The sequence below is a fragment of the Alternaria rosae genome, assembly GCF_020736505.1.
Source record: "Alternaria rosae strain MPI-PUGE-AT-0040 chromosome Unknown BKA58scaffold_4, whole genome shotgun sequence".
NCBI lineage: Eukaryota > Fungi > Ascomycota > Dothideomycetes > Pleosporales > Pleosporaceae > Alternaria > Alternaria rosae.
The window spans coordinates 3,137,343-3,149,242 of NW_025763573.1; the positions used below are offsets into that span (position 1 = coordinate 3,137,343).

The 11,900-nt window shown below is 52.6% G+C and overlaps 5 protein-coding genes across 5 annotated transcripts; 2 read left to right on the plus strand and 3 right to left on the minus strand.

The window, feature by feature from the left end:
- Positions 1 to 646: 646 nt before the first annotated feature.
- BKA58DRAFT_312572 (Phosphatidylinositolglycan class N-domain-containing protein) lies at positions 647 to 3,765 on the minus strand (the record flags this gene model as incomplete). The annotated part of the gene is made up of 4 exons (XM_046167388.1): positions 647 to 1,694; positions 1,742 to 1,929; positions 1,979 to 3,549; positions 3,597 to 3,765. 4 exons carry the CDS (start codon positions 3,763 to 3,765, stop codon positions 647 to 649), a joined length of 2,976 nt encoding a protein of 991 aa, XP_046026926.1.
- Positions 3,766 to 4,069: 304 nt separating this feature from the next.
- On the minus strand, positions 4,070 to 6,065 carry BKA58DRAFT_383919 (rab GDP-dissociation inhibitor). Its single transcript, XM_046170224.1, has 8 exons — positions 5,906 to 6,065; positions 5,821 to 5,845; positions 5,710 to 5,769; positions 5,633 to 5,660; positions 5,242 to 5,581; positions 4,636 to 5,187; positions 4,327 to 4,584; positions 4,070 to 4,277 (listed from the first exon to the last, which is right to left on the minus strand). Exons 1-8 carry the CDS (start codon positions 5,949 to 5,951, stop codon positions 4,186 to 4,188), a joined length of 1,401 nt encoding a protein of 466 aa, XP_046026927.1. The 5' UTR covers positions 5,952 to 6,065; the 3' UTR covers positions 4,070 to 4,185.
- On the minus strand, positions 6,066 to 7,339 carry BKA58DRAFT_383922 (mitochondrial 39-S ribosomal protein L47 (MRP-L47)-domain-containing protein). The gene is made up of 3 exons (XM_046170225.1): positions 6,945 to 7,339; positions 6,585 to 6,892; positions 6,066 to 6,535 (listed from the first exon to the last, which is right to left on the minus strand). Exons 1-3 carry the CDS (start codon positions 7,288 to 7,290, stop codon positions 6,407 to 6,409), a joined length of 783 nt encoding a protein of 260 aa, XP_046026928.1. The 5' UTR covers positions 7,291 to 7,339; the 3' UTR covers positions 6,066 to 6,406.
- A 259-nt stretch (positions 7,340 to 7,598) lies between these two features.
- On the plus strand, positions 7,599 to 8,388 carry BKA58DRAFT_401457 (uncharacterized protein; the record flags this gene model as incomplete). Its single annotated transcript, XM_046171662.1, has 2 exons — positions 7,599 to 7,699; positions 7,755 to 8,388. The coding sequence occupies 2 exons, from the start codon at positions 7,599 to 7,601 to the stop codon at positions 8,386 to 8,388; spliced, it is 735 nt and encodes a 244-aa protein (XP_046026929.1).
- Positions 8,389 to 10,457: 2,069 nt separating this feature from the next.
- Positions 10,458 to 11,705, plus strand: BKA58DRAFT_411145 (uncharacterized protein; the record flags this gene model as incomplete). The annotated part of the gene is made up of 4 exons (XM_046172277.1): positions 10,458 to 10,483; positions 10,538 to 10,604; positions 10,652 to 10,735; positions 10,785 to 11,705. The coding sequence occupies 4 exons, from the start codon at positions 10,458 to 10,460 to the stop codon at positions 11,703 to 11,705; spliced, it is 1,098 nt and encodes a 365-aa protein (XP_046026930.1).
- Positions 11,706 to 11,900: the final 195 nt, after the last annotated feature.

Here is an 11,900-nt window from a genome sequence, read left to right on the forward strand (position 1 = left end):
GCCCAGCGCAGCATCCGCAGGCCCCGCTAGTTTGTGGAGCCGAGCCTTCCCAGCCGCCCAGCCGCCCTTGCCCCAGCCACACATCACACATCCCTCGCACTCGTCCGCTTCGAGCCTGCCGTCCGCCCATCTCACCTGATAACAAGAAAGCACGGTGATGCTTCTTCTTCTTCAAGCGACCTCGCCTTTCCCACGCGGGCTGCCGTCGCATCCAGAGCATCACAACCAATTTAGTTACTTGCACAGCGCATTGTTGCCCAGCAACCCCAGCTCATCTCGGAAGCATGCATCTTCCTAGCTCCATTCAACGTGCGTTTCCTGCGTGTTTGGTACAGCGCGCATCTAGCAATCCTACCGTTGCCGTAGTGAACCAGATTTTTCGAATATTACTTCCCCTATCTCAACGGGATTGGAACAACACACCCCATCCAAAAGGAAAGCTGGAGAGCCGCCCCTACAGAGCATATCCAAAAAAAAAAAAGTTGATAAGGCTACATTACATTGCCTTAACTGTTCTCAAACCTATGTTCTTGTAGTAATGTAGACTTCAGCGCACCTATTCAGTTTCTCCCTTGTATGAGGTGATCATATAGGTTCGCATACGAAACTAATCTTAAGTGCACACTACAACTACTCGATACGTCAACTACTCTACTTTCCCACTAGCCTTTCCGTTGACGGTCCCATTCCCCTGCATCTTCTTGCTACCGCCAAACTCCACGCCGCGTATAGTCCACTCGCTGTAAATCTCGAGCCCGCTAACAAACACACCCAACAAACTCGCAATAACAAAGTGACTAATCGTCGTTCCAATCTCCAGCCAGCTCCCCTCGTCCTTGACCATGTAGAAGAAGCTCAGTGTCATAACATCACTAACCGCCATCACCACCATGAAGAGGGCCGACGGTGCCACACCCAGACGGCGGTTGAGCAGACCAAAATTGGCCGAGAGAGCCGCAAATGGCACCATGAGCTTGAGCATGAGAAGTGCGCCTTGAGAGAAGGGATCGAAAATGGGAACCAGGCGGTAGACGGCATCGAGCGAGAAGGACGACACCGAAGCGATGTTTGATGCGCTGAAAAAGGCCGACTGAATGAAGAAGATGAAGAACAGGGCTATGCGGGCGTCGGCTAGAGTCAATGTTCTGTACTCTCCTTTTTGGAGCGAATTGAGGCGATCGGATGCAGCGTCCATGGTAGGCTTGGCCGGATCCGATGTAATGGTTGCAGTCGATGGGTTGGTCGTGTTATGCAGGTACACCTGGTGCTCGAGGCGCATCCAGCTGAACAGACACATGCAGAAGGCGAAGTAGAATAGCCCTTCGTACGAGATCGAGAGGATGATGAATGTCGGCGCGAACTGCAGGAAGATGACTACGAGGCGGTGGACGTAGTGTGTGTTGGGGTAAAGACCATGCAGTTGAGGGATCACAAGTGAGGCCAGCAGCGTTGCTCGTGTCACCGTTAGAACGCCAAATGGTATACCTACGCGCGCTTGGAGGTAGCCGATGCTGCTCTTCGTGACAATCATGGACAGCACTACAAGGCCAAGCTGGATGCCCAGTATAATGCGAGATGTGTGGTTGAGCTCGTGCTTGGCGAGCTCAGCTTCGGATTTACCGTCTCTAAGGATACTCTTCTCAAAGAGCAGGTAAAGCGCGCCGATGATAAACATCAATGCGCCTCCAAGAAGACTGCAGGTCATTAGTCACAGATCGACCCGGACAGGCGGCGCACTTACATCAGGCGAGTGTCCTCTGCCTTGTTAGCTGGTAGTAGCGTGAAAGCGCTCATGCCTATGCAAGACAGGACCCAAGTGGCAACCGTCGCCATGTTCTGTTTCACAAACTCCTGTCCATAGACTGCTGGCCATAGTGTTGCCACCAGGTAGCAGACTGTGTAGATCTCCCTTATGAAGTAACTTTGTACCTATGTCTGGGTCAGTACCATCGTCTCTTTCTGCGTATGACCGACTTACCAAAGCCTCGAGAAGACCAAAAAAGCCAAGAGTCGCAAAGACAAGCTTCGCAACATCGGCGCCTGAGTTCAGATGACCAAAGAGGACCTTGCTGCCCTTGACAAGCGACAACCTTTGAGCAAAGATTTCCTCCCAAAACAAGACAGGGAATACGGCGTAGGCGTAGTAGACGATTGGCGATTCCTGTTTGAAGAACACCCCACAAAGTGCAACAAACACAGAAGAGAACACCACCATACTGACCGCCGTTCTTTGTGCTGGCACATGTTCGGTGAGCACGTGCAGGTCAATGACTGTCGTGATGGCGAACACGATCCAGCCAACGTAGCCAGCAGTCACCAGCGTTCGGAGGAAGAGCCAATCGTACGTCTGCAAGTAGCGCAATCCTTCAAGACCAAGATCGATGAGCTCGTAAGTCTCACGGATAGCTTCTACATCGTCGCCCTTGTCGATGAAAGCTTGTATGCCCGCAATGCGATGCTCAACAGAGTGTGCCTCATCACCAAGGCCAGAGAAAGGCTTGTAGTGGAGTTGTGTCGACTTTTTGATGTCCTCTTTGACGTGATACATTTCCAGTATCTCCTTAGCGTTGGCAAGAAGAGCTTCTGCCTTGGCTTTGGGGTCTTTGTCAAGATAAGAGAGCGGCAAGACCCCGACTGAGTTGGTGGGAAAGTCCAGACCCACCAAGTAAGCCATTAATGCCGCGACATCAGCCTGGTCAACGTCATGTCGCTCGATCTCGTCCAAGTTCCAGTCAGAAGAAAACTCGGTGTGGCCTTTGGCAACGCCTGATATGTTCTTCAAGGGAGATGCGACGCCAGCACCCCAGGCGATCAAGGGCGTGCGCGTATTATCTGGATGTCCATCTCCATGACTTCCCCAGTCGCTCATGCCGTGGTCTGCTGTGAACACAAAGGACGTCTTGTCATCGCTGTAGAACTCTTCAATCAGCTCTGTGATCTCCTGAACTCCACGATCCACAATCTGAATGTTGTGCAAGTATTGCCACGAATATGGCCGATGCGCATGGCCTGTGGTATCAATCCCGAGCAAGTGGAGGAAGAAGACGTTCTTTTCCTGCCTCAGCTCTGCGTCTAGTGTCGCATTCGTCTTCGCGTCCGCAAAAAGCTTCTTGACGCGCTCAAATACCCATTCGTCCAGCACCCAGGCGTCTTTGGAGGAATCCTCTTCTTCCGCGCCGTAGCAGTATGCATCTACTCTTCCAGGGACTGCACCGGCCTCGAACATGGGTAAAATGTCAGGACTGCCCCAGCTCCATGTATGTCGGCTTCGATTAAAGACGCTGTCAAAGTTGACGGGGTTCAGCTTCCACCCAGTGGTGACCGCGGAGACATCCTCGTATAAGCCGGCGATGAGCGCAACGTGTCCGGGGCGCGATTCGGTGGGGACTCGTGTATGGGATACGCCAAAGGTGCCATGTTCTAGGACGCGAGAGCGAAGGTACGGGGCGAGAGGTCGCGGGTCGCTCGTATTGTCTGCGAGAGGGGTCGGAGGATTGGGATCAGGGTTGGGAAACGATTGAAAGGCCTTGTCTGCACGGAGTCCGTCGCCTGTGATATTGTCAGTGTTTGATAGAGGCACAATTGAGGCGACTCACCGACAAAAAGCACCAAACGTTTGGCGGGAGCTTCCTGGGTCTCCACGCGGTGCTCGCGCATGCCATGGACAATTGGACTTGTGAAATGTATGCTGAATATAGTATAGATGTACACCAGATGGAACACTACTGCTACCAGCAGGAACCTATAACGACCGAATTGCGCCATGGCAAATGAGTGTGGGAAGAGCAATGCGCTTCGAGGACACGTTTTGTGGACGCGTTGCAGTACTCAGATGGTTGCGGAGCCATGGAGGTATCCCTGCCAAGATCTACCATCGTCATAGGGACAGGTACAACATCACAACTCAATACACTACACATGGATGCAGCCTTGACTGATTATCCATCTTGGTCTGGGCTGGACTGACACGTTCGTAGAGACAGGCGTGGTGGTCGAATTGGAAGGGACCGATCCCATCGCCCAATTAGGAAATACCGAGCTCGAGCTCCGCAGCATCACGCGTTCACACTGGTTGAGAATGCAAGTCATTGTTGTAGAAGCCAAGTCTTCACCGATTACCAAACGATATACCTAAAAGACCGTTGATGCTTGTATCATCCGTTGCCTCGTGTACCCGTACCCTGTCTATTCCTCAACATTGAAGTTCGCACCCTCTCTCAGACCCTCGACAACCAGTTCGTGGCCCTCGGCCCGCTGGTAGATGTCCTTGATGTCATCTGTCATATGTTAGTATTTCGTGCACCATTTCAGACATCTGGAACTTACCAGTTGTTGTCTCAAAGTGGCTAGTGGCGTCGTAGCTCTTCGACATGAAGATGTTGTCCTTGGCGCCGCTCTCGATGGGCTCGTAGAGTGGGATAGCTGGGCCCATGAACTTCTCCTCAATCTTTCCGAGACGGTCAAGACCGGGCTGGAGCTCAAGGTGGTGGTTGCTGTCGCCCTCGGCAATGGTGGAGACAATGGCGATGTAGTAGCCCTTGGGGCAAACATTGTGTGCAGACGAGACGACCGCGATGTAGATGTCTAGTGGGAATTGTCAGCGGAGTTTCTATGATCAGACGAATGTATACGCACCGTGCTTGCGTCCGACCTGAGACTGAGGAATGATCAGTTGCAGAGAGTCGGCGTCGGCTGTGTTGGGGATTGGGTGGTTGAGAATGCAAATGGCCTTCAGCAAGTGTCCAGTAACGCGCGCCTTGCCGGGGAAGTATGAGGGGTCGGCAAGAATCTTTCCCGCCTTGGTCTCGAACTTCATGCCCTCGCCAGCATCATCCTTCTCCTTCATGGTGGCCTTGATACCAACAACCTTGTCGCCGTCGTAGAGGAACTCGTCGACGTCGGTGTTCAGCATGTAGGTACCACCGTAGATAGCGGACAGACGAGCGAAACCCTGAGGAAGCTCGCCCAAACCGTAGAGTGGGTAGATGTATGGCGACTTTCCGTATCGTGCCATGGAGTTGACGTAGAGCCTGATGCGCTGGACGGCCTCATTTGCTTGCCCCTTCTGTGTGATGTAGTCGTCGGTGGGGTACAAGGCCATGGAGTGTCCGATGAAATCGCGAGTGGTAGCTTCAAGACCGAACTTGTCGTACACGTCCTTCATGGTGCAGTTCTGGATGTCGATGCCTGCGTCAGATGTCAGTCACCATTCTTTAGTCCTTTCCACTTGATCGTGCATACCCTTGTATGACGCTGGGTCATCCGCATTGTAAGCGCCAACCCACTCGAGGAAGTTCCTCGCCCGACGCTTCTCGAAGAGACCCATGAGAGGCGATCGCAGCGCCTCGCCGGCATCTGAGGGAACCTTTGCGACGGTTGCCTTGGCGCCGTTGCCCTGTTGTACGTAGCTGCCGGCGATCTGCTTGAACTCGAGGTATTTGGTGACGTCGGTGGAAACGAGGATGTTGGTGAGTTCACCGTTGGACATGAGCAGCTTGGGGACGAGGTCGATGTTCCAGTCGTTGACGCGGCCGTACTTCTTCCATGGCTCACCCTCAGTCTGGCCGTATCGCTTGAAGAGCTGGACAACGGATAAGCATGTGTTCAACTGTTAGACGTGGTGTAGACTTACTGCTTCAATGTTCAGTGATGCTGCCTCACTGCTTCCTGTTAGCTCTCGCCCCCGGAGTACCTGTCAAGAGAACATACCCGCCATAGTGGTCGTTGCGGTCGATGTGGAGCACCTTCTTGCCCTTGACACTAAGGACTCTGCAAGCATGTCAGTATGGACTCGGAAGTTGGCTCGCGTCCGTGTGTTACCCTGAAAGTACACATTCCGTGAGACCTGGAGATAGTTAGCTTCCGCGGCGGCAGCGTTACGTAGGTGGGGGTAACGGCAACCCACCTGTTCCCAGGACCACTACGTCGTATTCGGGGGCAATCTCGTCCATGGCTGTCAGATGTCGGGTGCAGAATAAGAAAGTTGAGGATTGCGGTAGAGGTGGTCCGCTAAGAAGGCGCGTGGACAGACGGTGTTAGCCCTAGGCGGTGTGATGGATGTGGGGTTGTAGCTCTTTGGGAAGCGCCTCGCCAATCTGGTCGACCTGTTTATGCTGGCATTACTTTCATAACTCCTCGCGTTTAGCATACGCTCAGGCTAGTGCAATTCATTGATTTCATGACTGATTGTGATACACGCGATATGCTACAGAGGCCACCTTGGCCACCCTGACTATACAGCATCTCCACTGCACTAGCAGTGCTCCTGATTTGCCATACCATGTGCGATGCGTCTATGATCGTAGAGTCACATTTGTACCATGTCCGCACCGTTGCAAAAGTTTCAACAGGTATATTCCTCGCCGGGTAGCTACCTGGGCGCATATGTCACCTGCACTCATGATCCTCATGATGCGTGATTCACCTTCTCCTTCGGTTGCACTTCGGGTTCTGGAAGTACCTTGTCTTTCGAGGGCTCTTCGATGGTTTGCTCGACCGGAGTTTCGTACGGCGTCTCGTCTGCCTCTATGGGTTCCTACAAATGGGTCAGCGTGTGGATAGCCATCCTAAGAAGCTGTACGTACGTATGGTGTTTGAGTGTACTGTGGACCGTCTGTTCTCGACAAGTCGATATCTGGATCGCGCTGCGCCAGCACGTAGGCTTCCTGGTATGCCTGGTGTCGCTCGGCCAATGTGTCCAGGATCGCCTTCATCGTCTCCTGCACAGTCTTGTCTCGCTCCTCGTTCTCGTAGTCGCCGTAGCCCGCTTCTAGACGCTTCCGCTCAAGCTTCTCCGTCGCAAGACGATTCCGCTCCTTCACGCATACCCACCACAGCTGGTGCAGGGTTTCCCAGTCTCGACTGCGCAGCTCGCCAACGGTCCATGACCTTCCTGTGTCTCTGTCAGCCAGCCGCATCCTGCCATGGACCCAATGGCAGCCTACCATGTCTCTGCTCCTCTACCGGTGTCTGCAAGAGCTTCTGGTCCTTGAAGAAATCCCAGAGGCCATGGTCAGGTGTGCCAGTCACTTCCTGCTCAATCTTGACGGGCTTCGGCAATCGCTGCTTTGCAAAATCTTTCTCCTTGACCGACAATGTTTGTCTAGGACGCAGACCGGTAGCTCTGACCGCGGAATTGCCTCGGTTCTTGTTGTTGTCTCTTTTCCATCGGGCGGGTGATGTAGAGAAGCGCGCGCACTGGACAGACGGCACCAGGAAAGACAGGACCGTGTCTTGCTGCACCAGTGCCAGATTGGGCCGTAGTAATCGTGAGGAGTGTATCGTAGCCATGTCGTCGGTATGGGCTGTGCTTGCCGATGCTGAGGGCGCAGCCGGGCTACATTCAAAGTTGCAGGAAACTGCGACCGGGGTAGGCCGCTAGCGCATGCCATCAGCCATCAGCCATCAGCCCTAATCCAAACCCACCTAGGCACCGCCCTCCCGTATAAAGAGAAGCCACCCCGCGCTCCTCTTCCTCTCGTCACCAAACTCCGCGCTCATCACCCAGTGCTGGGCGCCTTCAGATAGTTTCCAATTTCACTTGACGATTTCTTCGATTTCACCAGCGGGTACCAGGACCCGCCCTTTAACATCCCGAAATGCAGTATTCAATCTTCTCCATGCGATTCGTTCCAAGCGAACTCGCCCGCCTTTACTGGCAGCCACAGCAACTCCGTCTCGTCGCCAAACCACCCTGGAAGTCAGTCTATTAATTGGGAGTTCGCACTCTCCTACTCGACCGCCGATAACAACAGTGCTCCGTTCGATACCACTACACTTCTTTCTTCTACTTCTTCCTCCGCCGCCTTGACAGGTGGCCTACTTGCACCGGACCCTTCTTTCCATAACACTCCGGACTGGGACCTCTTCCCCCATTCCGACTCACAATATCTTGGCGATGGCACGCAGCTGCTTCCTGGCGTGCCTACTTCACTTTCGATTGCGGAAGACAACATGAACATGCTTGCCATGCCACCTGGCATGGGCAATATCAACACTATGAACACATCTGCGCCAATGACTAGAGGTAACGAATACGCCACGCTTCTCATTCTTCAGCATCTAACCTACGTAGATTACTCTCAGTCTGGTTCTTCCTCGACAAGCCACAAGGATCAGAGCTCATCATCTCCTGAGCAAATCTCGTCATCCAAATTGTCATCCACAAAGAACAGCCCCAAGGATCCAGAACCCTCCTGCCGAGTTGAGAAGCGAAAGGCGAACACCCTTGCTGCTCGTCGCTACCGCCAAAAGCGCGTCGATCAAATGAGTACCCTCGAGACCGAATTAAAGGAAGTCAAAGCCGAGCGAGACGACCTTAAAGTCCGCAACGCCAGGTTGGAGGGAGAGGTCGAGACGCTTCGTGCCCTGCTCCGTTCTCAGAAGTAGCCCTGTATCGGTCTGTCAGCATGTGATGGCCTGATCTTTTCTGTTTCATCATCTAGAGAGGCCTCCTTTCAGACGATGTCGGACAATGGGTCGGATCATGGTACGCCTGTTCAGGACGATATTCAGATCGGCAAAATAGGGTTTAATCTCAGAGGTTAAAGGGTTCTGGTGGTGTACACTCACTGTCAATCTGGTCAAATGATGAATTCAATATCTGTTCTACATACGACTCTACGTTGCACTGTCCTCAGTTTATACTGATATCTGCATCTATCTTCCGCGACAACCACTCTTGCTCATTATGAGCAAGATCCTGTATCTACACAACTCGAGCCCTTGAAGACATCATTCAACCTCACAATGAGTCAAAGTGAGCTACACCCTCGACGATATCCTACATCGACAACAACATTATCTGCCAGATCATACTCGCTTTGGAAGTCTACCCGGACATCCCGTCGCCAAAAGACCGTACGCCCTTTTCGCTGAACGCGAGCCTGAGGCTTGCAGCTGCGGTGCCTTAGTCAAAAGTGTGGTCCCGGATGATGTTCACAACCCCACTTAAAGCTACCCGATAGCCCAATCAGAGAGCGCAACGGTGAGTCATTCTCACTCAGGATGTGTCCGAATTCTTGGCTTGTCGTACGGCCCCTTTCTTCTTCGATAACGACCCATTGGCGTCGCCAGCCACCTCCGAATTCAACAACTTGCGCATCGGTGTAAGCGGCCTTCAGAGGCCGTTCTTCGTGTAGCGTTCGGCAGTCGTCACCCCGCAGATGTTTGAGAAAACCTACCACTGCAATTCTGACGAACATCAGACTGTGACCACAGGAAAGTGCTACTAATTGTGTTGCAGCGGAGGGCTCTACAGCTCTTCTACCGGGGTTTGACATTTCCCACGATTCCTTGTTTCGAGGCCGGCCTTCTGTACCGCCTCAATCAGATACAGCATTCCATCCTGCCTTGCGACATCGCCTCCATCCTCATCCCGGCATACCAGGAGACTGCCGACTTCGTCGCGACTCCATGTTTCCTATCTCCAATTCAAGTACCCACAATCCGGGGTGCGTCGTCACAGTATTTGATCGGCAATCTTTTGAGGGTGGTGTAGGCTCAATATGCACGATCCCATCGAGTGTCTCCTAAACAGCACGATGCCCTGAGCGTTCCAATTCCCGGACTACGTAACAGCATCCGAATGCGATATCGTCGTTCGTCTATCGCCTCAGGCCCTCGTTGTTGAGTAACGCGTGCAACAAGCGTTTCAGCCTCAGGGTCTCTGACACTCACGTCACAACGCCCACCCGGCTAAAAGTGGGTCTGATGGAAGCTCTGCTGCCGAACCCATCACATCATGCAAGCCTTTTGCTACCCGGATCCAGCCACATGGCCGTTGTCTCTTTTCCTTTCACAGCTAGTACCTGTTTTGAACTTAGCGCGCATGACTTTCGTAGCCCAGCATAGAGATAGCGTCTCTGTCCTGGTTGTACCACATGCGCCAAGATCACGACGCAGCCCCATTTTGTTCCTTCATACCATGCCATTGTGGATTCTTGTGGATTCTTCAAGGCTACGGGCCGATCATATGGCTGCCCGATGTTATACAATGGTTTCTAAGCCTTGCATCATTCGCTAGCTGCGAACTTTCTCGATGCTACAGACCAATTACATGCTCCAGACATGTACTATGGCTCACTTCGCGTCGAGCCATCCGGTCGCTCCTCTCGCATGATCGCCACAGCTGGGATAGTAATGCTTGTTCACACGCGTAAGGAGCGCCACACGGCCTATGGGACACTCCCTCCCGCTTGTGCAGAATCTGGGGAATCCTCAGGTTTGCATTTTGTATTCGTCCTCATAACCGAACGCTCAGGCCCGACTCACTTTGTTCATGTTCATGTTTGTTCATACATCCGTTTTCTTCTCTTGCTGTCCGGGCGCATTGTTGCACACGTCGAATCGTTCAACCGAGCCTAGATACTCTCCTTGTTGTGCTTGACGTACAGTCATCCAACATGTACTTCCGACCGGGATATGTGGTGGTGATTGTCGGAGCGATACTCACGACGATGTCGACCGTCATCGTAGCATTGCGGTAAGACTGATTGGAGTTGACGTGATATGGTACCAAGCTAACGTACTCGGACAGATACTATTGCAGATGGTTTCTGATGGGAACTGTCAGCGCTAGCGATCACCTCATGTTTGTGGCTCTTGTAAGTCTGAACCTCATTTCCCCGATGACAAAGCTAATGAGACTCAGGTAGTTACATGGGGCAACTTCGTGGTGAATTTCTACCAAGATGAGACCAGCGCCCATACTCGTCCAAGCTACTTATTCAATCCAGTGAGAGAGACCAAGTTTCAGCAAACAACAACATCTGACATCCATCCAGGAGAAGCGACCCCTAATCGAGCCGCAAGTGCGTGGCAATCTCATATCATGGTGGGTCTACCGCTTGACCTACACCATTGGCCTGGGCTTCGTAAAGCTCAGTATCCTCTTCTTTTACCGCGCCATTGCCGCAAACCGCACGTTCCGCAAGCTCGTGTATGCGACGATCGCTTTCGTCTGCATGTACACGTTTGCTGCGAGCATGGCATCCACCTTCCAATGCGAGAACCCATCAGACGCTTGGTCGACAACCAACTACTTCGCTCAGTTCGATCGCAATCCGAACGCCCACCGAAAACCAGTCAAGTGCTTCGACCCCATCAAACTATGGGTGTTCTCCTCGGCATCCAACCTGATAACCGATATTATCATCCTCATGCTTCCCCTTCCGACTCTTCTCAGTCTTCGCATAGCGATGACTAAACGTCTAGCACTTATCGGTATCTTCTCAGTTGGCATCATGGCTATAACCGCATCGTCCGTACGCATGTGGGTCATGATGCTATGGGCTGAGTCGCCCTCTAACTCTGCCCGCTTTGGAAACGACCTACTCGTGTGGGGTCAAGTTGAGACCAACAGCGGCATAATCTCTGCATCCATACCATTCCTACGTCTCTTGTTCCGCAGCAATCAAAAGGAAGAGCGAAGTGCGACGCCAGTAAAGGTCAACAGGGTGCCATCGAGACCTATCCAGATCGATGCCTTTAGCCAGCACAAAGCGCTCGACATGGGTGAATGGCCACTGCAGGATGTCAAGCGAGGCAGCGAACAGGACAACTGCTTCATCACAATACATGAAGAGACAGTGCGTACTAGAGGGTCTGCTTGGGGGCCCTTCATCACCATACCGGAAAGCCTGAGCTCAGCTAGTAGGGGCGAGACATTGCTAGAGCCACAACAGCACCCGCACATGACGGTCTGAGAAGCTCATGGATGCCTTCTTGTATTTGTAACGATAATGATAATCTGCCTTTAATGAAGTTCATATTCTTTTTCTCCCCAATCTTGTAGGCAATTCGTACCAATAGCTGGCTTGCTGATGAACTACATCTATTACGCTGGTCTCAAGAACACAAATGTCGCGTTCTGTATGCGCACCGGCAGCTGCAGGAATACA

Bases quoted from the DNA above. Each gene is read 5' to 3' on its own strand.
- BKA58DRAFT_383919 (XM_046170224.1), bottom strand. From the start codon at position 5,951: ATGGACGAGATTGCCCCCGAATACGACGTAGTGGTCCTGGGAACAG. The intron at 5,770-5,820 runs GTAACACACGGA...ACATGCTTGCAG, and splicing joins ACGGAATGTGTACTTTCAGG to AGTCCTTAGTGTCAAGGGCA. The intron at 4,278-4,326 runs GTAAGTTCCAGA...AACATATGACAG, and splicing joins CCACTTTGAGACAACAACTG to ATGACATCAAGGACATCTAC.
- BKA58DRAFT_383922 (XM_046170225.1), bottom strand. From the start codon at position 7,290: ATGGCTACGATACACTCCTCACGATTACTACGGCCCAATCTGGCACTG. The intron at 6,893-6,944 runs GTAGGCTGCCAT...ACAGAGACACAG, and splicing joins GGTAGAGGAGCAGAGACATG to GAAGGTCATGGACCGTTGGC. The intron at 6,536-6,584 runs GTACGTACAGCT...ACCCATTTGTAG, and splicing joins AGTACACTCAAACACCATAC to GAACCCATAGAGGCAGACGA.